Source organism: Cenococcum geophilum (assembly GCF_001692895.1).
Source record: "Cenococcum geophilum 1.58 unplaced genomic scaffold K441scaffold_2, whole genome shotgun sequence".
NCBI lineage: Eukaryota > Fungi > Ascomycota > Dothideomycetes > Gloniales > Gloniaceae > Cenococcum > Cenococcum geophilum.
Window position 1 is genome coordinate 4,575,439 of NW_027137560.1, and position 27,891 is coordinate 4,603,329.

The 27,891-nt window shown below is 43.2% G+C and overlaps 8 protein-coding genes across 8 annotated transcripts; 4 read left to right on the top strand and 4 right to left on the bottom strand.

The window, feature by feature from the left end:
• Positions 1 to 8,686: 8,686 nt before the first annotated feature.
• Positions 8,687 to 9,718, bottom strand: K441DRAFT_651533 (uncharacterized protein). Its single transcript, XM_067647210.1, has one exon. It carries the CDS (start codon positions 9,530 to 9,532, stop codon positions 8,903 to 8,905), a length of 630 nt encoding a protein of 209 aa, XP_067510058.1. The 5' UTR covers positions 9,533 to 9,718; the 3' UTR covers positions 8,687 to 8,902.
• Positions 9,719 to 12,904: 3,186 nt separating this feature from the next.
• On the top strand, positions 12,905 to 14,182 carry K441DRAFT_651534 (uncharacterized protein). The gene has a single exon (XM_067647211.1). It carries the CDS (start codon positions 13,137 to 13,139, stop codon positions 13,962 to 13,964), a length of 828 nt encoding a protein of 275 aa, XP_067510059.1. The 5' UTR covers positions 12,905 to 13,136; the 3' UTR covers positions 13,965 to 14,182.
• Positions 14,183 to 14,213: 31 nt separating this feature from the next.
• Positions 14,214 to 16,002, bottom strand: K441DRAFT_104945 (uncharacterized protein). The gene is made up of 4 exons (XM_067639922.1): positions 15,434 to 16,002; positions 15,053 to 15,376; positions 14,751 to 14,848; positions 14,214 to 14,689 (listed from the first exon to the last, which is right to left on the bottom strand). Exons 1-4 carry the CDS (start codon positions 15,790 to 15,792, stop codon positions 14,415 to 14,417), a joined length of 1,056 nt encoding a protein of 351 aa, XP_067510060.1. The 5' UTR covers positions 15,793 to 16,002; the 3' UTR covers positions 14,214 to 14,414.
• Positions 16,003 to 16,143: 141 nt separating this feature from the next.
• K441DRAFT_651536 (uncharacterized protein) lies at positions 16,144 to 17,200 on the top strand. Its single transcript, XM_067647212.1, has 5 exons — positions 16,144 to 16,417; positions 16,476 to 16,507; positions 16,561 to 16,837; positions 16,890 to 16,921; positions 16,974 to 17,200. The coding sequence occupies exons 1-5, from the start codon at positions 16,213 to 16,215 to the stop codon at positions 17,031 to 17,033; spliced, it is 606 nt and encodes a 201-aa protein (XP_067510061.1). The 5' UTR covers positions 16,144 to 16,212; the 3' UTR covers positions 17,034 to 17,200.
• A 286-nt stretch (positions 17,201 to 17,486) lies between these two features.
• Positions 17,487 to 19,574, top strand: K441DRAFT_651538 (uncharacterized protein). Its single transcript, XM_067647213.1, has one exon. It carries the CDS (start codon positions 17,723 to 17,725, stop codon positions 19,175 to 19,177), a length of 1,455 nt encoding a protein of 484 aa, XP_067510062.1. The 5' UTR covers positions 17,487 to 17,722; the 3' UTR covers positions 19,178 to 19,574.
• A 1,146-nt stretch (positions 19,575 to 20,720) lies between these two features.
• Positions 20,721 to 21,695, bottom strand: K441DRAFT_534845 (uncharacterized protein; the record flags this gene model as incomplete). The annotated part of the gene is made up of 3 exons (XM_067642344.1): positions 20,721 to 21,332; positions 21,385 to 21,530; positions 21,608 to 21,695. 3 exons carry the CDS (start codon positions 21,693 to 21,695, stop codon positions 20,721 to 20,723), a joined length of 846 nt encoding a protein of 281 aa, XP_067510063.1.
• A 3,117-nt stretch (positions 21,696 to 24,812) lies between these two features.
• Positions 24,813 to 26,105, top strand: K441DRAFT_533542 (uncharacterized protein; the record flags this gene model as incomplete). The annotated part of the gene is made up of 1 exon (XM_067642294.1): positions 24,813 to 26,105. One exon carries the CDS (start codon positions 24,813 to 24,815, stop codon positions 26,103 to 26,105), a length of 1,293 nt encoding a protein of 430 aa, XP_067510064.1.
• A 339-nt stretch (positions 26,106 to 26,444) lies between these two features.
• On the bottom strand, positions 26,445 to 27,396 carry K441DRAFT_673086 (40S ribosomal protein eS19; the record flags this gene model as incomplete). The annotated part of the gene is made up of 7 exons (XM_067650617.1): positions 26,445 to 26,658; positions 26,712 to 26,795; positions 26,945 to 26,978; positions 27,037 to 27,063; positions 27,159 to 27,163; positions 27,241 to 27,299; positions 27,367 to 27,396. 7 exons carry the CDS (start codon positions 27,394 to 27,396, stop codon positions 26,445 to 26,447), a joined length of 453 nt encoding a protein of 150 aa, XP_067510065.1.
• Between the last annotated feature and the right edge of the window lie 495 nt (positions 27,397 to 27,891).

Below are 27,891 nucleotides of genomic sequence, written 5' to 3' on the forward strand. Positions count from 1 at the left end.
CCTACATATTTATTTACATCGGTCCTAGCGACCCCTTTTCCTTCTCTTTAGCTTAGTATCTTGGTAATACAGCATTCGTTTAAGCTTCGGTTTAGAGGCATTTATTTAAGCCGTGACATTATACTAAGCTCTCCCTACCTTGCCTAGGAAGGCCTCAATAATATCCCACCCTAAAGAAACTTTGTCTGTAACAACGCATTAACGCGCTATACTTAGACACTAAAACAACCCTACATTGCCTAGGAAGGCCTGGATAATATCCCACCTTATAAGCTAGACAGGACTGGACCTATACCCCCAGAATTGAAACTAAAGCATACGATACTAACGAACCTTGGGAAGCTAATAATAGCACCTAAAGCAAGCTTATTTAAGAGAGCTGCCTCTACCCGAGAGGAACCTAAGATCTAATTAGGATTAGAAATCGAAGACAATAATAATATCGTAGACATACGCGAGCAGATTTGTGCCCTCGTAGCCAGCTAGGAAGCCGATTGTCTTAAAGCGAGAAATATATAAGAGACCCTATAAGAGATCCTAGAAAGCCTTACGGCCCTATAAAATAGCCTGGCTTCCCCTTCTTAAAGCCCTAGTCGACCTGTTTACTCTACTAAATACAATACACCAGGGAGTACGGATATAATGACAAAGCAATTAAAGTCCGTTAAGCTCCCTGACCCCCTACCACTATCTAACGGGATAGACCCTACCTTTAAGAATTAGAGAATTTAAGTATAAGGAAAGCTCCGCGTTAACTATAACTATTTCCTTTCTAAAGAAGCCAAAATGCTCTACCTCTTTAGTTAAACCACTAGGGACGCCTAACAGCACCTTTAAGCCAAGTTTAAGGACGACTCCCCTGTCCGATTTATATCTATTAATAAGATAATACGGCACCTAGCGGCTATCTATATTAACCCAAACAAAGTACGGGATACCCGTTATAACTATAATTACCTAATAATAAAACCAAACTAACCCTTTACTAAATTCTAGACTTAATTTCTATACCTTATAGGAGAAGGCTAGGTTCCCCTTAAGAACTACTAATTAGACCTGTATAATAAGCTAATAATCTAGCTATAAGAAAAGATTACTATAACCTTAAATAACCTACCAACCCATAAAAGACTCGCAGCTCGTTGCCTATTATTAGACTTAGAACTAAAGCGGATTAACGCCCGCCCTAATTGGCAGAAGCAACTCCGTAATAATTGAAACTCGCTAGCTATACCTATAGGAGCTAGAGTAGGAAGATAAGTTATAACTACTTTTATACTAAAGACGGTTATAACTACGCACCGGCAAGCCTCGCCCGACTAGCTACGTACTACGCCATTAACTAGTATTCGCCGTAATACTCTAATTAACCCTACCTCGGCCACGTGCTTTAACTGCGATAAGTAAGGTTACTTTACCTTATCCTACCCGGAGCTAAAGAATATAGGCAATATTAAGGAGATAAAGGAAGAAGAAACGTCCGATAAGTTGGGAAAAAAAGAACCCTAGGGAAAGACTCCCCCCTAGGGTACCCTATCAATCTCAAAGAGATTAATCTCAGTTAGTTAATAGGTGGAAAGCATTTTACAGTTCTATATATAGTATCTTAAAATGGATATGGAGTTAATATAACCGCCCTTATTAACACTAGAGCAAATAGCTTCGCCTTTATAAATACTACCTATATAAATAATGTTGCTAAGTTTCTAAATGCAGAAGCCATCTAATTAGAGAAGCCTGTCTAGGTAAAGGGCTATAACGGCTAAGCCGGTCGGCCTGTTACCCACGTCTTAAAGTTATATATCGCTTTTAACGGACGACGCTAATATGGTATCCCCTTTTACATCCTAGACCTAGGGTCCTATAATATAATCCTTAGACGAAAATGGATATCCTATTTTGATATTTGGTTAAACGTACAAAAAAGACAGTTTGTCTAGCCGGAGGATAGACTAAGGTTGCCCTCCTTTATTAGGGAGATCCGAACTAACCGCAAGACACTAGCCGTAAGGGCTAACCCTACCTACTAGTAGGATATCCGGGCCCGTGACCTAGCCTTTACCTAAGAGGACGCTTGCCGCGAAGCTGGAAAGAACTTCGTACTGATAAAGATACTCTCCCGAAGCGCTACGTTTAAAGAGGACTTTACGTACGGAAGTGGGATAGATAATAATGTAGATAATGTCTAAATTATATAGATCTAACCATTATAGAAAAGAACGTATTAACAGGATATAAGGGATAACCTCTGAAAGATACAATAGGAGTTAAAAGGAGTAATAATAACGCTAGTACCCCGGAAGTCCCTAAAGTTACATACGCCCCTATTGTCAGTCAACCCCCCTACCGTAGATATCGCTGTAATTAGCGCTGTAGCGTTTTACTTTAATATATACCAGAAGGACAATAAGGTCTTTATAACGAGCCTATATAAGATTAACCGAATTATTAATAATAGAGAGGAAAGGCTAGATAAGGAAACCGACGAGGAACTAGTTAAACGCCTCCTTCCTACTATTTATATAGGCTATAAGGATGCATTCTTAAAGGCGGCCTTAAACAAGTTACCCCCTTACTAGACGTACGATCACAAGATTTAATTAGAGGCCTATAACTTGCTAGGCTATAGCCCTCTCTACTATTAATTAACGGATAAGCTAAAAGTAATAAAGTAGTACTTAATTGATAACCTGGATAAAGGGTTTATTAAGCTAAGTTAAGCCCCTTTTACTTCTCCTATCCTGTTCGTAAAAAAGCCTAATAGAGGCCTTCGTTTTTGTATCGACTATTAAAAGCTAAACGCTATTACTTAAAAGGACTAGTATCCTATTCCTTTAATTAATAAGACCCTTATACGTCTAAGCCAGGCAAAGATCTTTACTAAACTTAATATCCGCTAAGCTTTCTACTAAATTAGGATAGACCCTGTATTTAAAGATTTAATAATGTTCCGTACCCGCTATAGTTCCTATAAATATAAAGTTCTTCCTTTTAGACTAATAAACGGACCGGCTACGTACTAAAGGTATATAAATGACGTTTTTTTTAATTACCTTAACGAATTCTATATGGCATACCTAGACGACATTCTTATATACTCAGACGACGAACTTAAGTATTAAGTTTATGTTAAGAAGGTCCTGGAGAGACTACGGAACGCGGGCTTATAAGTCGATATTAAGAAATACGAGTTTGGGGTAAAACGTACAAAATACCTCGGGTTTATTATAACTATAGAAGGAATTAAGGTTAACCCTAAGAAGGTAGAGGTAATCCGTAACTGGAAGCCCCCTTACACAGTAAAAGGAATCTAGTCCTTCCTTAATTTTTGTAATTTCTACTGCTGGTTTATCCGTGACTACGGAATTGTGGTAAAACCTCTTATACGACTAACCAGGAAGGATATGCCTTTTGTCTTTAATAATAGCTATATAGAGGCCTTTAAAGAGGTAAAGGATCGGCTTATCTCTTCCCTAATCCTTTATTACTATAACCTAGACCTTAAATTAATGCTAAAAACAGACGCCTCTAATAGGGTCATAGCGGGAATTCTATTACAGTTACATCTAGACGGCGAATGGTACCCTATAGCTTTCTTCTTAAAGATAATAGACCCGGCTAAGTATAACTATAAAGTATATAATAAAGAAATGCTAGCTATTATTTAATTACTCTCCTAATAGCGCGTAGAGCTTAAAGGTATAAACTCCCGGATTAAGATATATACAGATTACAAAGCCTTAGAGTACTTTATAACTATAAAGCAGCTTATAGGGCGATAAGCCCGGTAGGCCAAAATACTCTCCTAATTCTTCTTTACGATTATATATCGTTCTAGCAAGCAAAACTCTAAAGCTAATACCCTAACCTAAAGAGAATAAGACGTAGGACCCTAGGATAAGCTAAAGACCTAATATTAGACGCGCACCCTCCTCTATCTAGAATAGCTTGACCCGCGGATCCTTAAGAAGCTAGACTCCTAGCAAAACGAGCTAGCACTAATAGAGGAGTCCTTAGATAAGCTAATAGGGCTAATTAACCGCCTCCTAACTATAAACCGCACAGCTAATGCCCTAAGGGCCCTCCGCGAATAAGCCGTAAAAGGAGACCCTAATTTTAAGACGGAGGAAGGATTGCTCCTATACCAGGAGCGGCTTATAGTCCCTAACGTTAATAATCTACAGACCAAACTAATCCGCGAAGCTTATTACTAAGTCTCTACGGCACACCCTAGCAAGAACAAGACCCGTAAAATTATTAACTACTACTACTACTAGCCGAGAATGGTTGCGGATATTAATTAATATATATAGAACTGCGAAGACTGCCAGAGAGTTATAATCCCATGGGATAAGACCCTAGGACTACTTAAGCTACTCCTAATACTAGAGCGCCCTTAGCAGTATATCTTTATAGACTTTTATGAACTACTTAGGGACCGTAACGGATATAATATAGTTATAGTTATAGTTAACCGCTTTAGTAAACGCCCGTTCTTAATTCTATATTATAAAAATATCGATACTAAAGAGGCAGCCTAGCTATATATCTATTACGTCTACCAAATCTATAGACTACTAGATACTATTATATCCGATTACAGGCCATAGTTTATATTAGCCTTCTAGAATAAGTTTACCCAGATCCTAGGTATTAAGCTAAAGCTTTCTATAGCTTATTACCCCCAGATAGACGGTTAGATAAAGATTGTAAATTAGTACCTAGACTAGAGGCTTAGGCCCTTCGTTAACTATTTCTAGGACAACTGGTCTAAACTACTACCCTTAATAGACTATACGCAAGCAACCCTACCCCACGACTCCACAGGGTTTGCCCCGATTTAGCTAGAAATAGGATACTTACCCCGCATAAGCTTTAACTGGAAAAGGCTAGAAGAACCCTAGACTATATAAGAGAAGCTATCCTATACTAAGGCCCAATAGTATACCAAATGATTGGAGGAGGCCTAGACGGTAGCCCGCGAGAACCTAGAAAAAGCTTAGAGGTTAATAAAATAGTAGGCGAACAAATACCGTCAAGAGCCCGATTTTACCCCTGGCGATATAGTCTAGGTTATAATAAGGAATTGGAAAACCAAACGACCTAGCCGTAAGCTAAACTACCAGATAGCAGGACCGTATAAGGTTCTTAAGAAGATAGGCAACTTATACAAGATAAAGCTCCTAGACTTAATTAGGGTTTACCCTATCTTCTTACTAGATAAGTTACGGAAAGCTATAAACAACCTATTACCTAGATAAAAGAATAAGCCTCCCCTACTAGTTTAAGTAAATGGTAATAACGAATAGGAGGTTAACAAAATACTGGCCTATAAGATAGTATAGGGAGCGCTAAAATACCGTATCTAATAGAAGGGCTACAATCCTGACCTAACCTAGTACCCTACGTGGAACTTTATAGGCTGCCCCTAGAAGCTTAAAGAATTCTATAACCAATACCCTAATACGCCTGGACCCCTAAAGTACCTAAACGAATGGATAGAATGCTGGTATAATAAAGACGATAAGTTACTAGAAGAATATAGGGACAAAAACGCCCCAAAGCCCTAATATAGCTATCTGCCAAATTCTGCCATATTCTGCCGTTTTCTGCTAGTACCGTAAAATTTCAGATATCCAGGAACTTTAACCGCCGGTTAAAGTTGTCTAATTAGTTAGATCCGTGCTAAGACTTTTAGCGGCTACTCTTTCTAGCCTAGTGCTTCCACTTAGCCCACAATCGCCCTTTATACTTAGTTAGGACGGACTTATGTCCCCTTTTATCTCCTTATCTTATATTTTTATAATCCTACGTTTATAAGCCTAGTGCTACCCTATTTTTTCTAACTAAGCCTAAGGGCAGGCTTTCTTTNAAANAGGGGGGTGATNTAACGGCGCTATNGCACNTTACCTGCNAAATTCTNCNATATTCTGCCGACCTGCGATTGGCCCGCCTAAAGCTAGCGCCTTAGCGGCTCACCCTATATATTTGTTTACATCGGTCCTAGCGACCCCTTTTCCTTCTCTTTAGCTTAGTATCTTGGTAATACAGTATTCGTTCAAGCTTCGGTTCAGAGGCATTTGTTTGAGCCGTAACAGTTATAATAGGTAGCCCTATCCGTCCGCTATACCCACAAATAGGAATTAATTTGGGTAGTTCTTTAATAGGTATATTTAAAAAGTTAGCTAGTTTTACGGTATACTAGGTGTTAATTAAGGCAAGGGCGTTTGCTCTAGAGTTAGCTAAAGTAGAGGTTAAAACTTAATATTTATTGCGAAATAAAGTATAAGAAATAGTGCAGCTTCTTTTACTAACTAGCCAACCTAGATTAATATATAACATATTAATCCCTTTTAACCCTAAAGAGGAGTCTTCCTTTAGGGTTCCTCTTTTTCTAGCTCTATACTGTCCTCCTAAATTAATAGGACCTTATTTATCTTTACCTTTATTAGGTAGTTCCTTATAGGGTAGCCTATTTAACCGTATAAGAAGTAAGCTTCTTAATTACTAAGGGTCTATATACAGGGGTTGCTATATATAGGCTAGGTATATACTAGGCCCGCAGTAGGGGTAGCTACGCGGCTAGCTACTAGGTTAACTATAGGAGTTACCGATTATACTAGGGCACTACAGGCCGTATTTATAGTACTTACGGCCTAGTTTATAAGGTTTCTAGTTTTTAGCTAATTAGTACATGCCTTAATTTAATAGAGGCCTTAGTTAATAGCTAGGCAATAGTCTATAAGTTCCTTTAACGTCTGTGCTATAGTATAAGCTAGTAATACGGCCCGCTATAGGTCTAGGGTAAGCTTATTAAAGAGGTCTGGTAGTAGGTCTTTCTAGGGGATTTAGGCCTGTCCGGCTAGGTATAGAAAGTAAGTTTAAAAGGCTGAAAAGGTCTCCGTTATTTTTATATTTAGGCTTTTATAGCTAAGGTAGGTATTTTATACTTTAAAAGGGTCTTTATAAATAGAAAACAAGTATTTAATTATTTCTTCTTTAGAGATAAAGGGGTTTGCTAAGTCTTTAGTATATTATGGGCGTAAATGCGTCTAGGCGTCTCCGCTAGTACGGCCAAAGACATAGGCTATTCTGGCTTAGGCGTTAGGGAAGTAATCTATATTAACTTTAAGCTTATTCTGTAATTAAAGCTTCTAATTATTAAATATAGGGTCGGTTCTATCTATAAGTAGTAGGGGGTCCACGACCTTTACTAACCGCTTTGGTGCTATATAGGTCTTAGTGGGTCCACTAAGGCGCTAGAATAGGGCCTAAAGGACTATAGTAAGTCTTTAGTTATTTAATAATGACTTATTATTAGATATAGGGGTATCTCTGGCTTTAAGTAGCTCTTATAGTTGTTTAATTTTAGTATTGGCAGCCGTAAGCTCCGCCTAGGGGGTTAAAACGTTAATTGTTTCTTTGTTTAAAGTATTTAAGGATTCTACAGCTGCTTTACCTGCTACTATAGTTTATGGTATAGTAGTAGGGGTATTAGGTAATTCCGGGTAATTTCTTTAGGGGTTCTAGTCTGTGCGTATCTTATAGGTCCTTTCCTTAGGGTTCTATTCTTTCCTTTTAGGTCTTATCCTTAGGGTCCTATTCTATATTCTTGTCCTATTCGTAGTCTTATAGATATATTTAAGTTCCTTTTTAGGAAGAAAGAGTAGAGAGAGCTTTAGATAATGTTAGCGACTTAGTTAATTGAGGCATAGGCACGGCAAAAGGGACGCGTAAGCCTATATGATTGGAATGTCTATAAACGAGAATCTAAAGCTAAAGAAAAGGAAGGGAAAGGACAAGTAGCAACGCAAGAAGTTATATACGATCCCTAGTCACGTGAGAGTCACGTGAGCCCTGCGTCTACTATAACGTCTACTATAGCTGCCGCTTTCTGCCAGTGCCGTAATATTAGCCACCCTAACGAGCCAGCCACCTAAGCGAGCCACCTAAAATTACACCTAAATTAGCTGTCTTTATATATTAATAACTCCACCATCACTTAATAAATAATTATAAAAATTTAAAAATAAATACTTATATACCTATACTACTAATATAATAAACTTTTTAAATATAATTATTATTATTTCTCTTAAAGTTATACTTTTGCTATTAAAAAATTAAAAAATTAAAAAATCAATAGATATCTTAAACTAAAAGTTAAATAATTAAGTTTTAAATATTAAAAACTTATAACCTATTAACTTAAATACTTAAATACTTAATTTTATAATTATTTATTAAGTNGTGGTGGAGTTATTAATATATAAAGACAGCTGATTTTGGTGTAATTTTGGGTGGCTCGCTTGGGTGGCTAGCTCGTTGGGGTGGCTAAGGGAGTGTTCGGTTGCAATCTGAGGTTTTTTCAATCTGAGGTTGCTCCGTGCTCCCACCGGCGTCAACTAGTACATATGTAGCGGCGCTTGATCTGGTAGTCGTACTCGATCTGATCTGAAGCCGAGTGTTCGGTTGAGCGCTCTAGAAAGCCTCAGATGAGAATTAGAATTAGCGAAGTCTCTGCACATTAATCACCACTCACCCAGACGTCGCATAGGGCCTGCAGCTGCAGCAGCAATATCGTCGGTGGGAGGGGTGGTGGGGGCATACTGGGTAGGGTGGACGATTGGGCGCATACACGAGCAGAGCTCCAGATTCAATCTGGAATCTGGAACTGGAACTGAGGGCTCCTTATTGATCTGACGCCAAGAGCTTCAGTTCAACTACTATATACGGTATGGCGTGCGAATTTGACGCGCTTGCCGATCTGGAGGAGCTTCAGATTGAAAAGTCGCCAGATACACCGAACACCCGCCTCCAGATCAGATTGGAGCTCCAGATCAATTCTAATCTGAAGGCTCCAGATCGCTTCTGAACCCCGAACCGAACACTTCCTAATACGTTAGCCTTCGACATACTTGTCCCCCCATTCACCCACTGTGTTATCGTAGGTCGTCTGTGGCTTCGTCCGGCACAAATAGCACATAACTTCTTTGAGACCCTTCATCAACCCTAATCTAGGCAGTTCTTGAACGACCACGTTATACTCATCCCAGGTGAGTAGTCCATTGGGAACACGATCGGGGCCCTGAAAGTCGGTCCATATGCCATATGAGCAAGCCTGTACCTCGGGTTCCTTGTAGAAGACAATGCTCCCAATTGTATGCAGAGCAATGGCATCCCAGACCAGCTGGACCTTGTGCTTATCCCAATCTGGGGCCTCTTTCTTAAGAAAATCGCGAGCGGCATCAGCACCGTCGACCTCGAAACGCTTGTCGGCCGAGATTAACTCGCCAGTAGGATCCCATCCAACATCATGCAAGATTGCAGCAACTGCATGAACCTCTTGGTCGCGGTCTTTAAGCTCGGGGATCTTGCCCGCGATAATGAAACCAAAAAGCCAGGAGCGTTGGATGTGATTATAGGCATAATCAGTGGAATGGATGCGCGCGAATTCAAGCGCTTTGGATACGATAGGCGTGTCTGGTACAATCACGCCACAGTAGACGCGGGTCGGAAGCTGGGAAACCATTCGTGCGAGATATACCGCTCAGGTGGACAAAACGGTGGTCACTTATTACCCAGAACTACCGAAGGTAAGGGACGGTAGGGGGAAGTAATAGGATGTTTAGACGACAATGGGCAGGAAAATTGATTTGAATTAGATGAGGAGACTTTCAATTATTAGCCTCAAGCGGAAATGCGCCGCGACAGCTCGAAAGAACAGCTCACAAAATGACAGCTGAGACCCTACTAGCGGAAGGGATAGAGCCATATTAGTGGGGCTATCCCTTCGTGTGGCAAAATGCGATTTTTGATTGGGGCGTATTTAGCCGTCCTGCTTTAGCTAGCACACCTTGGTTAGGCTAGTTAGTGGCGTTTTGGTGGACCCCACCACCAAAAATATAAAAATCGACCTAATGGAAGGATGCTTTAAGAGGCCATTATAAAAAGGTCATTAAATATATATTTTTGAGGAAGCTGGGCGGAAAGTCGTGATATATGACGTTATGGTTGTACGTTCCCGGCCCTTCTCTATTAACTACCTACTAATTATATAGGAAAATCCTTTAGAGCCCCCCCCCCAAATCCTTACCACCTATATACTTTATACATGTTCTTAACGTTGATAAGGATAAGCCAATAGAGGACCAGCTTAAGGCTATAAGGGAGGACGTGTTATATACATTAAATGAGGTGAATTAAGTGCTGTAGGTAATTAAGCGGTTTAATTAGCGATTATTTGGTATAAAGGCCCGATTAAAGGTAGTAGAGGAAGGCTTAAAGGAGGCTAAGATATACGCTGCGGTAAAGGCTTAATTAGCTTTAGAGTCTTAATATTAAAGGCGTAAGGAAGTAGAGGATTAAAAGTAGTTACCTAATTATCGTCTACTGAATAAAAGTTGGTAAAGCACCGCAAGCATAGAGGAAGCCTATAACCCTCGCATTCGTATACTGTCCGTCTTGCCTTTAATATAAGCTTCTTTGCCTACTTTTATCTACATATCTAGCACGTTGGTAAGCCCTTATAGCCCTTCGTCTTTATATAGCCTTTAATATATTAGTAAGTTCGCGTTTTACACCGTTAAATTATAGGTAGTAGGGTTTTAGTAGTAATGTAGGTAGTGCTTCGATTTGTTCTAATATTTCTATAACTAGGCCTAAAGCCAGGCTAATATTGCCTATACTTTAGTAAGCTTAAATAAAGAAGACGCTTAGTATTTTGCTTATTTAGGCCTATCTGCTAACTGCCTATAATAATAAGGTTCCAGGCTAGTTGTATATAGAAGCGGCAATGGGTTTAAAGGAAGGGTTTGCTTAATATTTGGAAGATTTTCTTACTAATAATATAGGCGTTAATTATAGCTATATTAAGCGCCTAAAAGAATAAGGGCATCTAGGTGCGCACAGTGGTAATCTAGGTGGTGTAGTAGCTCTAAAGCTAATTATGAATATTAACGCCGCCTATCTAGTTATTGTAGTTAATAGAGAGCCTAGGAAGTGTTAACTTCTTAATTAGATTATTGCCCCAAATATTAGCTACTAGCTTCTTAAGGAAGGAATTATATGCTCGCGGCCGACGCTAATTAACTTTATTAACGTCCTTATTGCTATATAAGTAAGCCGTTATTAAAAATTATACTAAGTTCTTATCCTGCCATATAATTAAAAGCACCAAATTAACTATACTAATAACTATTCCCGTAATAAAATTAAACGGTAGCCTTGCCTTCCTTTTATTAGCCCTTTTATGCACCTTTAAATAGGCCTTTAAGTTTAACTAAGCGGTGCCAGCTGCAGTAATTCTAAGTTGTTAAAGCACCTGGAGCAACGGAATATTTATAAAGTAGTTATCTAAAAATAGGCAAAATTGATAAGCCTAAAGAGGAAGCTGTTAGGTAAGGTAGAGGACGCACTTAGAGGTTTTTAAGAGAGTAATATCTTAATAATCTGTTTAAGAAGGAAGTCTAAAAAAGTAGCTAGGTAAGGTGAATATAAAGCTATAGTAATATCTATACTAACAAAGGCTTATTATTTTAAAGCCCTTAGGTATTAGCTTACCAGGCAATTTAATTATAGCTATAAATTATCCAGTAAACCTTACTATTATTTTATTAAAACTAACTATAGATCTAGGTATAACGTACTTCCTAAACGCCTCGCCTAATAGAGTTATTAACGGCTTAATCTTCTTAAAAACCTAATATTTAACGCCTTTTAGTGGAGGTAGTAAGACGTAGAAGAAGTGCTTAAGTTGCTCCTATTTTTTTTAGCCCATAAATAAGCTAATTAAGTATTTAGGATATTCAGGATCTATAGCCCAAAGGTCTCATACTTAAGGGGTTTTAAAGACGCCTATATATATAATAAGTCCTACCCAAATCATTAACTCGCTAGTAGAGGTCTCCTTTTACGCCTATAATTGTTTACCAGCGTGCCGTCCTAATTAGTAATATCCGCTAGTATTTTAAGAAGTTGTATAGAGGTTTGTGTTAATTATAAGCCTCTTAAATACACTAATACTAAAGAATAATAGAAACACTTAAATCGGTAGGTCCTATCTAGATTAATACCTACTAGACGCTATACTGACCTAATCTGCTATCGTATAGTAAGCAGAGCGCTTAGTATCCTTATTTTAATTAGGAAGATTATTAGATTTAACGCCTATGCTAGAGCTATTAATAGGCTTACTAGCGCGCTAAGCGGCAAATAGTAACTTATCTAGAAGGTTAATAACTTTAAGATCTAATTTAGGAACAGCGGCTATAGGCTCCCATATAGTAGGAACGGCAGGAAGGTCCATTCTTATAACTTCTTCAGTTAATAACTCTGGTAGTTTAGTCTTATCTACCTTATCTGCCTCATCCTTAGCAGTCTTACCGTGGGCCTTAAAAACGGCTCCTAATTCTTCCTCTTTAATATCCTCCGTCTGGCCACTTGACCGGGCCTCCTCACTTAGTACTACCTGCTGTATAGCTACTGGAGCCACTAAAGCCTCTAGAGGCTGTGCAACTAAGCTATTATATATATACTGCGTCGCTTAGAAGGATTGTGAATAAGACTCCTAGGCTTCAGGTGCTTTTGGAGGCTTTAGACGACCTTTTTTGGGCGGTATAAGGACGATATTTTATAGAGGATTTAATGGCTAAATAGAGGGCAATAATATTAAAGCTTTTTAATTAACTATACCACTAAATATACAGCCTTCCTAGCCACGTCGCTGCTGTTCACTGCAATATTCAAGCGTCAATGAGGCGCCAGCACCCCTGCTGCCAAGCAATCGCATTGACCAGCGGCTTTAACACTAAGTCATATACGGTATAGAGCCTCTAGATTGGCTTGAGAGGCTTGCATATACGAAAAGTGCAAGAAATCTTTGCCACACGAAGGGATAGGGGGTGTATTGTTTTGATGGGGGGGGGCGATGCACGGCTTGGCGATTTTTACCAATCTTTTGCAAACGACAGTAGCGCTACCAATAACCACGACACGAATCTTTCGACTTCCAAGCGCCAAAATTGTAAGCCCCGCCAAAAGCTCTATCAACCAACCATAAGCAGGCCCAACCTCAATTTCTCATCGCTTTATTCCACCCATCATCCAAAACCATCGCAAATGCCCAGATCACCACCATGCCTCACATCTTGAGCCTTCCCCGCGAACTCCGCGATGAGATCTATAAATGGGGCCTCTTAGATGACCTCGCATCGGCCAAATCTCGTACTCTTCAGCGTGAACGCAAACGTGTCTCTCACTCCGCTACCGATCCGGAAACCTATTATGGGGAAGAAAGTGTCCGGTACCCCGAACATACGTCCCTACCGCCAACTTACCCTCTTTTGCAAGCCTCACGGCAATTGAGAGCGGAGTTGCTAGATAGTGTCAAGCGGATGGGTCCGTTGCGGTATAAGATTGATCTGGCTAACCGAGACGACCAGGATGTCTTATACCCGACTTGGATTTCGGTGCCCATGTTTTCGAAGATAGTAGATGTACTAGATGTGGAGGTGAGGGTTCGAAGAGGCAAGACGAGCAGCATCTGCTCGGTTGTAGGCGATGATGGGATAGAGCATGAGGGAGATGTGTATAGTGCAGGACTAGTCCTGCTGCAAAGATTTCTCGAGCGAGGTGTTTATTTCCTCTCCAAGAAAAAGGCAAAGAAGATCAAAGTGGGCTTACTCGCTGTTAATATCAATACGCATGAATACATAAATGAGGAATCGCTAGTCGAGGCACTGGAGGAATGGATGATGGGGCAAAGCGATCTTGGCGGCGACCAGGATGTCAAAGAGAGAGAGGACAAGCGGTTTAGATTTCTAGCAGAGAGGATCGAAAGCGTAAGGTTGAGCGTGAACGGGCGTTTATCTAGGGAGTGGAACTTGAAAGATATGCTTGAATTGAGGGATGAGATCGAACTCAAGAGACAGGCGGAGGCGGGTATAGAGCAAGATCTCGGATAAGGAATTGGAATGTCCTTCACTACCAGGTTAACAGATAATAGATCAAGGGAAGATATCTTTTACTTTTACTTATGTATACATGTTCTGAGTGGCATACTGGATACATGTATGTACATGTACGAGCCAAGCCGACGAGACACAAAGCCCGAGTCAATTCTACCAACACCAGTCTCAATGATCCTCAGCCGAATCATCTTCCGAATCAATCTCCGAATTCCCCTCTATATATTCGGGGTCTACGTCCCATCCTTCACGATAACGAGAATCACTGAGTTCTGGCCATGGCACCGGATCTGGCATGTCGAGGCCCGGAATTTCGTTTATTGCTGGGCATTCAGCGAGATGCTTATAGCGATACTGTCCATTTCCAGAAATTTCGAAAATTACTTTGCATTTCCAGCAGAATTTCGTCCCACAGCCACCTATAAAAGTAATTAGAAATCTCTCGTACTATAACCCGGGAATCCCGGGCGCATGCAACGAACCAAGATCCGAATCTTTCCTACAAGTCATATGTGCACATGTATCTTTCCACTTCCTTATCCGGAGGCCGCAGCCAACCTTTGGGCATCGCTTTGAGGTTTGCGCCAACTTCATCTCGTTTGCGTCGTCGTAGGCTCGGAGTTTCGCATGCTGTTCGCAGCCACGGCCAGGATGGCCCTCGTGTTGACATTTGAAACAGTTTAACGTTTTGCACTTCCTACATCGCCATTCTAGCTGGTTTGCTTATTGGAAGGGTTAGCTTTGATTGCTCCAAATATGAATTTCACAAACACCCAATCTTACCCCCGGCAAGATGTATCTGTCCATGTCCACACTCTTTGTAGCACCAGCGGAAATTGGGCTCATTTGACAGAGAGCGTAGCAGCAACTGCTTGTTGTAGCTGTAAAGGTTAGTAAAGATAAGTCAATTTAGTTATTTCGGAGCTGTAGATTAGGTCTAGTCCTTTGAGGATCCTCAGAGGCTTTCCTTGACTACACACTGCGTCGCAACAACGAATTGAACTACCTCTCACACTAGCTTCTACAAGCAAATTCGACGCATAATACCGAATAACTATAAAAGGCACAAACATAGAGAAACGCACCTCCTGAATGCCTCTGGAGGCGCCCATTCCTCCACGTCTCGCGCACTCAATGTACTCCCGCAGCCCGGATGCGGACACATAATGTTCTGCCAACCTCGTCCTTTCGTACAAGACTCTACATATTTTCTCAAACAAGGCATTGGATCGCACTCATTCTGATGCTTATGGCTGCATTCCTTTCGAAAACAATCATTTGTATTGCATACCGTTGGATCGTGATTGCATTTTGCAGTAGGCGAACGTGACGGAGCATAATGAAGAGGAATCTTATCACCACAGGTTATACATTCGAAAACTTTGTATTTTTCCGAGAAATTTAAGTACCTAGAAAACTTGAATCAGCGATAGTAAGAGTTCATAGGGATTAGATTTCGATCTTACTTCTCGAGCAAGAGTCCTGGTCCAAGACGATCCCTTATCACCTGCACATTTATGTTCAAAATCCGATGGCATTGCTCTTCAAAACACTCCTGCTTCCTTCTCGATATATTGAGGACAAGATCTTGATCACACCCGGGGCATGGACCCGAAAGACCATTGCTCCGGAACCAGAAGTCATCACAATGACCTGCGGAACACGCCACCACCTGCTGGCCAAATTCTGAGCGAAAGCTGATTTCAGAATCTTCGTGCTCCTTATGACAGACAATGCACTTCCAACGGCCTTTCTTAATAGCCTTGTGAAACACAAGATTGACTTTCCAGCACAGGGTCCAATCCTCTAGGTCCGAGCCTTCCATGAAACAAGATGGTATTCTGTTTAATAAAGTAACGAAAAATTCTTGTTCGCAAAAGAAATCTTTTCACAGAATAGTGAGGTCAGGCTGAAAGTACTTTCACCTCTGTTTAACTGGGTTTCGCCTTGGGCATATGCAAGGCTGCGCCACCTGCAGTGATGCCGGTGCACACGAATACGGAAACCATGCAAGCCAAGTCGACCTGACAAGAGCAAGTTTGTCTTATCAAATGCAAGGCAGGTTTCGCCGGACTCAAGCTAAAACGCTTTGATCACTGGGTCTTGTTACCCTTGGCCATGAATACTTATGCATGTGCTTTGCCAACTCTCTCGCCAGGCTACTTCAGTTGTCCCCGTTCTCCTCATAGCCTCACCAAGTTGAGCTCTATTTTTTCATATAAGCAAGCACTACACTCCACCAGCAATGGACGGTCCAAGTGATATGTATGATGAAATTTTAGTGGAGGCTATCGACGGTTCTGAGCAATTGTCGTTTTCTGGTCTTTTCAAGAACATGTCGGTGTTGCGCTTTAAGCATGTAGTAGCACAAAGACTCTCTCGGACCATTGGGCGTCAGGTGGATGTGAAAGAACTTCAACTATACACCCGCGGCGATGTCATGGAAGACAGTAAGTTGCTATGTTATGCTACCAATTAGCCTGTTGAACGATTACTGACGGGCTCTAGACCGTACCCTAATCTCGTACGATCTCAAAGATGTAAACCACTGTCCGTAATGACTCCAATTTTAGTTTGCTTAACAAACGCTTAGGGCTGTACCATCACTCGCGTCGACCTCGTCGACGAAACTCTGACCGAGCCCAAGCCCAAGCCTAAGGAAAATACTGACGACCTCCCTCCATATTCTGAGGTACCCAAAGGGAAAGTACTCAAGAACGTGTTCATTCAGGACACTGATAAAACATATACTCTAAACAATGTGCCGGTCAACATCACAATTGAAGACTTAGGCAAAAGATTGAATGAAGAGAAGGGACTTGACCCGGACTATCTTCGACTCATCTTCAATGGCAAGCAAATGAAAAAAGGTGGGTTTATAAAATGCAGATCTCGGTGGACTGTGCTCACGAGTGGCCACAGGGTTAAAGCTCATAGATCTTGACGTCCAAGAGGAAAGTAACCGAAGAGAAAATGACCGAACTTCTCTTTCTGACCTTCTCGTAGAATAGTACCTTGATCATCCTAGTCCGCTTCCCAGGTGGAGGGAATAAGGCAACAATTTGAGTGAGCAAGGCTCCAGCTGCCTCGTGAGGCAGCGCTTCCTTTCGCGAATAAGGAGCCGGTGGCGTGATAGCTTTCCATCACAACCTTTGCTCTACTGCAAGTGCAGCGTGGGCCCCCTAGGATAGTCATTGGTAGTTAGAATGTGCGTTATCCAATCTTAAAGTGCATCATGCATCCATTGGAAACGTGAAGGCGTCTGCTGACGCTTTTAAGTTAGAGCTGCAGGGCAGGTCAAGCTGCTGGGCAGCTAGTACCCGTTAATTCTTCCTCTTTTGGGCTTTCAGGCGTCCCTACATGAGATATTTCCTTGTAAGATGCGGGTTTTTCCACACCGTAGTACTATTTCGGCCGTTGATGCTTGATGCAAGGCTGGCGAATGCCTTGTGAGGTTGATTTTGAAAGGTCTACAGATCATGCAAAGTTGTGGCCTTCGCATCGTACAACGTATACCGCACGTTCCTGCAAGCTGCAAGAACCTACTCTGTCAGCCTCTTTTCATCCTCACACATCTTTAGGATGCATACTCATTGCGATGTCTCCGTTACACCTTCACAACCGAATTCAAATTCTTGGAGAGATTAGACATATTCCTATACAGGTTTTTTTTAAGTTCTGAATACTCATCCAAAGCTCGCATAACGTGGCCAACAAACCCTCGTGTGTACAGTTTTGCCAACAGCGCATAAGATATGGCGCTCGTTCGACTTACGAAAGATATCAAGAATGCTGCAAAAATTGGGGGCCTTGGCGATGTTACCGCGATTCCAAAGGCACAGCTGAGTGCTTTACAGACGTCGGTGTTGCAGAAGTGCGATATCATCAACAGCAAAGAAAGAGAGGTTGCTGGCTTGGAAGAAAGGGTCGCGAACCTTGAAATTCAGCTCGAGAATCTAACCAGTATTACTTCCCAGCAAGATGATGAGATAGCTCGACTACGGCCGTTTGAGGAAGAAGCGATGAGATTACGTCCTCGAATAGGACCTCTGCAGGATGAAATAATAAGGCTCACCGGCGACCTACGGGCGAGCAGAGAAAGCGCGAAGGGATTTGAGGCAGAGTGCAAGCTGCAAAAGAAGCGCTTCGCAATTGTTCAGTCTGAATTCGCTGGCTGGAAACAGTCGGACGGGATTATGGTCATCAAATCGCAGTATAGGGAGGAAAATCTTAGAGCAAAGGCAGAGCTTGAAGCTACAGTCCAAGAGCTAGTGCTCAACTTCGCGAGCAAGATTAAAAACATCCTCGATCAAAGTGTTGATGCCAAGGCAGCAGAGCATCAAATCGACCAGATGAAGCCTAGGATTTTGCTTGAAACCCTTCAAAAGGAATGTGGAAATATTCCGAACGCCTTTCTATCCGCTTCAGATGAAGACGAAAAGGAGAATAAGAGCTATGTCAGAGCAATAATTCAAGGGCTTAAGGCGGTAGCAATGTGCTCTGTAAGGCAGAAAGCGGAAATAGAGCAGCAAGGATATGACTTCTCCCAGCGATTGCGGGGAGAGAAACTTCACCATACTGCTGTCATCGCGGAATATCAAAAAAATCGAAGTTTGCAATTAGAACAAGAAAGGAAAGCCTTCATCGAAGAAAAAGAGGCAATTAGTCGACGATATATCGAACTCATGGCCAAGGAAAGGGAAGAATTCGAGGATGAGAGAGGGGCTATTAAGCACGAGTACGACAATTCGGTGGCTAGAATGGGGAGAGTCGCGGAAGGCAAAATGAATGAGCTTAGGGCCGAAATAACAAAAGCTGAAGCTCGGATTGCCGTTTACGAAAATGACATATGCGGCCGAAATGCATGGGCGTCTGCACTCAAAACTCATATTGAATCGGTTCGTCCTCTCCTGGTGATCGACTTCCAAGGCGCAATTGATGTTCTATCTAGAGCGACTGTCAAGATCTCCACAGATAGATGTCACTGGTATGCCCGCAGTCGAATGGAAAAGAACTTGAAGGAGTTAATATCAAACCTGCGAGAAGAGCAGGCCCTGTTTAGTGAGCGGACACAATTTGACGACAAGGAATTCACTTTACCGGATGGATTGAAAGTGTGGACGAATATGCTGAGGGAAGTGGTATCTGAAGAGGCGGCACCAGTGATCAGGGCGGCAGCTAATTACTTCTATGTTCGTTCCCGAGAATGAAGAGATACAATAAACCTTGAAGAACTAACAATCGAAGTGTCTCTCTGGTAAATCATTTTCTCTGAATATAAGTGACTTAGCTTCCGGTCTTTGTTTCAATAATAAGTTAGATGCTGTGTGGGTTTACAAGCCGGCAGCCTTAAATCGTCTTAAATCACCACCACTAACAAGATATATAAAAGCCGAACTCGTCTAGAAGGGCTTTGATGCGAATCTAGATTCTAGACCGGCCATTCTAAAATGAGGTTGCACATGGCACTGTGAGAGAACGGTAGCAGGCATCACAGAATCCGAAGAGAAGTGCACAGAGAAACCAAATGCTTTCTAATTCACGTGATAGTCTGCTATCGAGATGCTAATAAAGGATGACTGATTGTTCAAAGATAATGTAATAGTACCAGGCAGTCTTGAAGCTCTGTCTATAATTCATCGTTCCACCCTTTATAAACCAGAGACTACCCATAATGTATGTGCCAGACCTTGATCAAATTAGAATAGGTGTGACGTTGAGTAGGTCCTAGAAATCCCAGCAGCGGCCAAATGAAGAATTCTCTTATGGTGTGAACAGAACTATATTGCCTGACTCTGGATTTTGCTTTGCAGTTTCTACAGCTTTCTCCCACTCAAACAAAAACTGTCCTATAACATTGTGTCTAGCGCTCTTCCTAAGCTTGAGCACTCCTGCTTCAGCGAGCTTGATGATACCTTGAGCGTCTTCCCTCTCATACATACTGTCTACGTATGGTGAGGTCTTCAACTACATATGGAATGGCTATGTCTTTCTGAAGGACTCATCAACGAAGCTCTGCCGTAAGGTTTGAGAGCCATTAGGCAGCTTCGGACGTAAGTCGATTCCTCAGCAGCGGCAGGGGATAAGTGTCGGCCGGTCCAAATTTCATGAGACTTGCAAGGTCTTCTTCGACATTGCCGTTGAGTTGAATGATGCTGACCCGAGCCCCCACCGTAGAGGCCACTTCGACGGCTGCACCACTGTAAGCACCCGTGGCCGGTGCTGCAATGACTGTTTCTCTAGGTTTAAGATCGATGCTGCGGAAACCGCCGTACGTTACCGGATGTCTGGGCAGGATACTAAGGTCGGCCACGGAATAGCCAAGACCACCTTCGGCAGTGCTTCTGAGAAGGACTTTTTCGTTCAAGGCATAGCAGTTCTTCAGAGGGGCTCAGGTATATTCTGTAGCTAGGCCATTCCCCCATGGGCCTTCAATTAGCTTCTTCGTCATTAGGGTCGCCCCGAACACTCCAGCTCCATAGTATTTGCACATCTGGATTATCGCGGCCACGGATAAAATGGCTCGAGCATGACAAGCTGGCCAATTTGAAGGGTAGTAGTGCTAGGTTTAATAGCGGCAACACGTCCAATTGCTCGAGCGCGAGGAACAAAAGGAGTCGGGAGTGTTAAGCCCGGAATCCCACCCTCTAGGATGTGCGCTGTCGCAGGCTCAACGCTACAAGCAGTTCTTTGTTAGTCAATTTTAGTGCTGATACAAAAATTTACGCGAGTCATGAAGTTGAAATTAAGACATTATTCAGCACATTTCACCGGCAATCCCTTGAAGTCTTTCGTGATATTCGTAATTGCGTCCTCGACCGGCAGCCTTTCCATAGAGCTGGCACCGTAGAATCCATGCACACCTTTAGTCCTAGATAGAACAAATTTCGCATCCTCTGGCCTAGCAATAGGGCCCCCATGGCATAAAAGTAAAACTTCAGGGTTAATCTTGGCCGCAGCATCACGAATTTCCTGAATGAGCGTCACGCAGTCATCCAAGCTCTTTCCAGATGTGGCACCAATACTCCCGGATGTTGTGAGTCCCATGTGCGCAACCAGTATATCTGCCCCAGCTCGCGCCATCTTCTCCGCCTCAGAAACGTTGAAGACGTAAGGCGTGGTCAGGAGATCCATTTCGCGTGCAACTTTAATCATGTCTACTTCCACATCATAGCCCATGCCTGTCTCTTCGAGATTCTGGCGAAACTGTCCGTCAATGAGCCCCACAGTGGGAAAATTCTGTACTCCCGCGAATCCAAGCTCCTTAATTTGTTTGAGGAAGGTGGGCATTGAGCGGAAGGGGTCGGTGGCACAGACGCCTGCAAGAACAGGGGTGTGGTTGACTACTGGGAGGACTTCCTTGGCCTGTAAAAGTGTTAGTATTGAGTTGAAAATACAAAATAAGTGTAAGACTGACCATGTCGACAACCACATCGTTTGCGTTACCGTACGGCATCAGGCCGGCTAGTGAGCCTCGACCCGCCATACGAAATCGACCGCTGTTATAGATTATTATTAGATCGCCGCCTCCTTTTTCAATAAATTTGGCAGAGAGGCCGATGCCTGTGTGAAAGCGTTATTAGTTGCATTGTTGATATGGTGGAGGACGGTATGCAATTGGACCATCGGATGCAGCTAACCTGCTCCTGCTCCCACAATGGCTTTGCCATTAGAGACGGATTCTCGGAGTTTGACAAGGATTTCTTCACGATTCGCTGGGGCAGACATATTGACGGTAGAAATTGGGAATGAGGCATGATGCAATCTAAAGGTTAACCGAGAATCACGTGGTAGCGTGTTCGAGAGGCGCATCTAATGGCGCATCAAGTTTTTCCTCAGCTCCTTTTCATTCCAGCATGTACCCTACAATGCTGTTTTATGCCTATATCTAGGTATACAACATTTCTATTTATAGTCTATTTTTAAATAAAATAATTAATAAACTACCCTTAGAGACAAGCAAACTTCTCCGGCGCGACCGGTTCCGGTTACGACGACGGTGCAAGGGATACCTCGACCTGTGCGACAAAACAAATGTCAGCTTTGATGCGGCAAGAGCCCAATCTATCTATGTAGTTACTTATATTTACGGATAGACTATTAGGTGGCCAATATTCTAGTAAAGAAAGTTCCTTTAAACTTTACAAATATTTGGCAATCCTATTTAAAAGGTCTATTGCTAATCTTAGTCTTCTTTAACCTTTTAAACATAATGACTGTAGTTGAACTAGCAGGCTGGCTGCTGAAACCCTTATATACTGCGCTCCTGAAGTCTAACCCTTATCCCGCTGAAATTCGTCCACACGTTATCGATAAGATTTAGCCAATTAGATCAATGCAATCGGCTGTTGTTTGGATTCGGCGTTATGCACGGACCACTTACTCCGAGCGGGATAACTCTGAAACACGTGGCCGATCTGCGGATGTATTTTCTTCGGGCTGCTTTTTCCTTGAAATCCTTAGAATATATGTGCATTTGGATTTTGATGCTTTTCAAGAAGTACGCCGTAGTTTTGGAGAAAGCGGGCACCTGACCATACTCTTCAGTACAGTCGAAGAGGTCCCCGGAGCTAATGGAAGCTACATGAATAAAGTCAGGCCTACAACTATAGCGGGGCCTCTCCTAGACCAAGCCAACGACCTTGAACATATCGGACGATAGAGGTGCTACATCAAGCGATACTTAGTGTACCGCCCGGGAATGTGAGTCAATAAATTTTGTGCTTGAAGCTTAGAAATTTAAATAAAGGATAGAAGGTGGAAGACGTAGTTCGTGTGCTTAGCCTGCTAGTGATAAACTGCTAGCGTCTGCGAAGTCTGCGGAATCTGCATTATTTATACCATGGGGATCCTCATCAAAGATGCTCCTCGTCTCGTCGTAAGCCTCAAGTACGTACTCTGCTGATTCTCCAGTTCTGGGATAGGCGCCAGAAATGCCTCAGTTTGCCCATTAACGCGATGTTGCCAAACGGAGGTTCCAGCCACTGCAGCCTTAACATCTCCGGCCGGCAGCTCCATAGCCAGTCCTATCCACTGTGCAGGTCACTCCGTGTGGCGTTCGTAGCCCAAACTTGGCCTGTATAGAGAATGGAATTGTTGGTTCCGGATATAAGATCCCTGAAACCGTTATTGAAGATAGATGTGTCTCCAATCCAGGCGTTATAGCAAGGGTAAGGGCCGGTGCGTGGTGGTGGAGAAGTTCCCATTTCTATCTAATCCGCCAAGACTTGTACGGCGTCGTATCTATTGACAAGCACGAATGAGAATTGTACAAAATGGTGACCGCGACGATAATAATAGCAACAGCTAGTCTGGCGAAGAAGACTTTCTTCCAACCTCGGCGCATTTGGGTCATGAGGGTGCGTTCGACTGCGAATTTAGTAGCTTATCCAGGAAGACGCCTTTCGATATCGTCGCGGAGGTTACAGCCTTTGATATTCCAATTGAGAGAAGCCGAGAAGGCAGCACGGAACAAGCGATGGAAAGTTCTATGCCCATAATTGCCAGCCATGCCTGAATCGAAAATTGCCCGCCAATACAAACAGGGAAGTCAGCAGTTAGACTGTGGGGTTTGGAGCAAGACCCGTTTGCTGGAAGTGAAGTACTTGAAAGAAGCAAAAGGAAGCTGCGGTATAACGCTGGCTAGTTTGCCAGTTTGACTGAAACGAGTTTGACACCTTTGACAGCAACGTCGAGCGGTGGTGTGGTTATTTTCTGGACACTGTCTCCTCCATCATGGGCAATGAGATTCATTGAGAACAACTGCGGAAAAACATTAAAAATAGAAATTTAGAGTCAGAAGCTCACATCGTCGGATGTACTGACATATGCAGCCCGTCTCTCATGTTATCGTCTGGCTTGCCTACAATTATCAAAGCAAGAGACTCGGCGCCACCATGCCATCGTCAAGCTGCTAAGCTACGAAGCTTAAGCTTTTACTGGATTCCATTTTTGAAGTGAAGCTTTCAGCCTGATCTGCGAAGAAGAAGAGGAGTCCTGCCAAGGCAAGAACCCGGCTTTCCGGACCGTTCGCATTGTGTGACCGAGTTTAGCATGGTCGCTCCGGAGATTCCCGTTGTCATCAAGCAGAATAGCGGGGAAAACTTAGCGGATAACTTTAGCGCATCTCATTAAACCGAAAGAGGTAGCGCACTGCTTTGGCGACGCTAACAGATCAGTGGCGATAGCCTCTAAAACCTTCACAGCCAAATTCCCCTTAACACCTGCGAAGCCTCAAGCCGGATTTTGTATCCTGCACGAAGACTGGCCCTCGCAAAATTCGAGCTGAGTTGATTGGCATCGCTATCTTCTCCAGTCTCACAGCAAGTCTCTACCTTTAAAGGACAATCTAGAGATGGTTATATTTACCAAGGTCTGGAACATCCTTTTCCACTGCTGCCACGGAACTCCAAATGGAAATCAATTGGTTGACCGCACTTTTATAAGACGTACAACTCGCCAGTCCTTAGCGCCATTGCTTGAAGCGGTTTATGGACTTTTAATCAACAAAGGAGTTGTTCAAGAGATGCTTCCTGAAGCTTATAGTCCCCGTTACCTTGGATCATTTGATGTTCCATATCACCCAGCTAGACGTCAAGACGTTATTGACGTTGTGCAGCTTCATCCGTCAATTACGGCTAGCATTTTGCGGGGCCAAATGTAAGGCTCGTCTTGGCGCGGGGATGTTCAGTTCTCCCGGACAACGCAAGACTATTCTTTTTCAACAATTCATCTGAACGTTCCCTCAAGGTCATCCTTTACAGGGTCATCCAATGGACACGATAAAGGGAGTATCCTGTTATTGAAATCAAAAATTTTGTTTTACCTTTACTCCACAGTTCTGCCATGGCCGAGCTCAATATTATCCTCATTGGCACCTGCGACACGAAACTCTCCGAACTACTTTATCTCCGTTCTCAAATACTCCAGCACCCTGGGACGAATGTGGCTTTCATCGACGTTGGACGAAATCCTGTGCAAAATTCTGGCATCTCGGTAACTCAACATGATCTCATACATAAATATGGCTCCGTGTTGCCGTCAAATGCCCGTGAACTCTCAGAGCTCCCCCGTGGAGAGTTGATTAAGCATATGTCCGCCTGTGCAACTGCATGTGTAGAAGAGTTATTTGCGTCAGAGAGCTATCATGCCATTATTTCTGCGGGCGGAAGTGGTGGTACGGCGCTCGCGAGTGCGGCAATGCGTGATGCACTACCAATTGGCTTTCCTAAGCTTATTGTCTCAACCGTAGCTAGTGGGGATACTGGACCTGTAGTCGGGGAAACAGACATCACAATGATGTACTCTGTCGTCGACGTGGCAGGGCTGAACTCTCTACTCCGCCAAATCCTCTCAAACGCTGCTGGCGCCATAGTTGGAATGGCAAGAATCTACTTGACCGAGCATCAACAGAACGAGAGCGGGGCTATCCAGCAGCTGGGGCAGCAAAAGAAACGAGTAGGTATAACCATGTTCGGCGTCACAACCCCCTGTGTCGACGCCATCCGGTCCCACCTTGAATCCAACTACAACATTGAAGCATACGTTTTCCACGCAACTGGTCACGGCGGCCGCGCTATGGAGCGTCTTATCGCCTCCGGGCACCTGGACGCTGTCCTCGACCTCACCACTACCGAGATTTGCGACTATCTTATGGACGGCAACATGTCTGCTGGACCATCGAGGCTGGAGGCCGCAGCAAAGGCTGGGATCCCTAACATTATCAGTCTTGGTGCAACGGATATGGTGAACTTTGGCCCGAAGGCAACAGTGCCGGAGAAGTATGCTGAGAGGCTGCTATTCGAGCATAATCCAACTGTTACGCTTATGCGTACATCATCTTCTGAGTGCGCTTCCATTGGTCAATTCATTGTCGACAAACTTCTTACCTTCGCCGCTAAGAAAGAGAGTGTGCAAGTTTGGATGCCTGAGGGCGGAGTTAGCATGATATCAACACCTGGCGGTCCATTCGCGGATGCTGAGGCGGACAAATCATTGTTTGAGGCCGTCGAAAAGGGGTTACAGGAAAGTGGAATCAGAGTGATTAGTGATGAGAGGGCAATTAACGAGGAAGGATTTGCAATTGATATTGCGGAAGCATTAGTAAATGTCATGGGGTTGAGGAGAAATCTGGGATGATATCTAATCAGTGGCAACGGAAAGTTTAGAACGGATAAAATTGATATTAAAGAGTAGTGGTAAGAGGACGAAAGAACTACGTAGGTCGAGTGTGGGAATTTTCATGATAACGGATGCATTGATGGTAGTAATATAGCTCCGAAAATACGACGGTACGGATCGTTTAACAAGCTTCGTCACTGAGACACAAGTGAGGTCAAGATATTACCAGTAGAGCAGCTGACGATGGAACGCCCAAATTTCGGATTTCCTTATAGGTACACCAGGCGCTCCAGCGCGAAATCCTAAATCAAACCCGATCCATGAATGCAGAATTTGAAGCCATTGATGCCAGAATATCTACTCGTCATCTTCTTCTTCCTCCTCGGCCTCAAGTGTGGTCATAGCAATTCGATCCAAATCCCGTTGTCCACTTTGCGTGATCCTTCGTCCGCCCTTATCCTCATCCTGCTCGAGCACACCAATCTTCTCAAGCGCTTGCATGACCTTGCGATCAACGCTGCCGGAGGCGTCGACGTGGTGAGAGGGGCGGGAGCCGCGGTTCTTCGTTGATCTATGATTCCAAGTTAGAAGTGCGAAAGTGGTCGAGTGTTGGCGCATCATTACCCGTGAACTTTCCGTAGGCGGCCAACACCAACAGTCTTGCGCATGTAAATGTGACGAGCGACGGAGGCGGCACGGATGTAGAACCTAGATTCAGATATATTAGTATTGGTGCTTCGAATATAATTTTTAATGCAACAATTGCGCCGAAATCGGAATCGTGGGTATGTTGCAATCGTAATGCGGTTGCTCTGCCAATATTTCTGAGTTAACACGCACAAGTTAGGGCGCCTCACCAATCAATATCCTGCGGCGGAAGCTCCTTGGAGTCTGCAAGTTTTTAATCAGTGTTTCGATCGCGACATATATTTGCCAGAATACAACTTACGTGAAGTCTTGACAGTATCAACCCAGCCTGTAGATAGTAGTACGCAATGGTCAGCGAGCTGAGCGTGCAATTATCCCCCAGTTACGGGATTCAGGCTGGCACTCAAGCTGGTGTTAACGAACCTGGACTGCAAGATTAAAGTGTTAGTATATTGTCACGATTGCCGCATAAGTAAAGAATCTTAGGACAAAGTAGAAGACATACATTGGCAGTTTGCCCTGTCGCTTCAAGAAAGCGGCATAGGCTGAGATGAACTTGTTGGCCTATAAGGATATTTAGCACTACTTCTTCAAAAACTTTTGGAGCACTTCGAGAGCAGTTTGAGCCTACCTCAACATCGCGAACGCTAACACCAGGCATAATTGCGGTTATTGGTGGATTCTGGTTCGAAAGGGAAAGCGGAGTGGTCGATGTTGAGCGTCGTCGAAGTTCGAAATATCAGTTTAGGATGAAGATTCGGTGTGTTCAAGATCTTCGCTTAACGGAATTGAGACGGGCCGGTGCCAAGACTTCGTCACTCCCCTACGCCTCAATTTAAGCCTCAACTCCATCCAGTATTAAGCGTTTTATGCAAGTCCATGAAATGGCTCATATTATAGCTGTATCTGACTTGGAAAAAGCAGAAGTGCCTGATTATGGGGTCCACCTTCCTAACAGATATGCTGCTGTAATTGATCAGCATGTACAAAGATCTTACGTCTATTAGGGCACCCCTCGCTTTCGTTCTGGGCAGTCTCACGCCGGGCAGGCTTATAAAGAATATGAGTTCTTTTCTTTTCCTTGATTCTTTTTCCTCCATTTAATTTTCTGTACTCTTGCAATGGAGTTCGGGCTTGTAGAAGCTGTCCCTTCTGA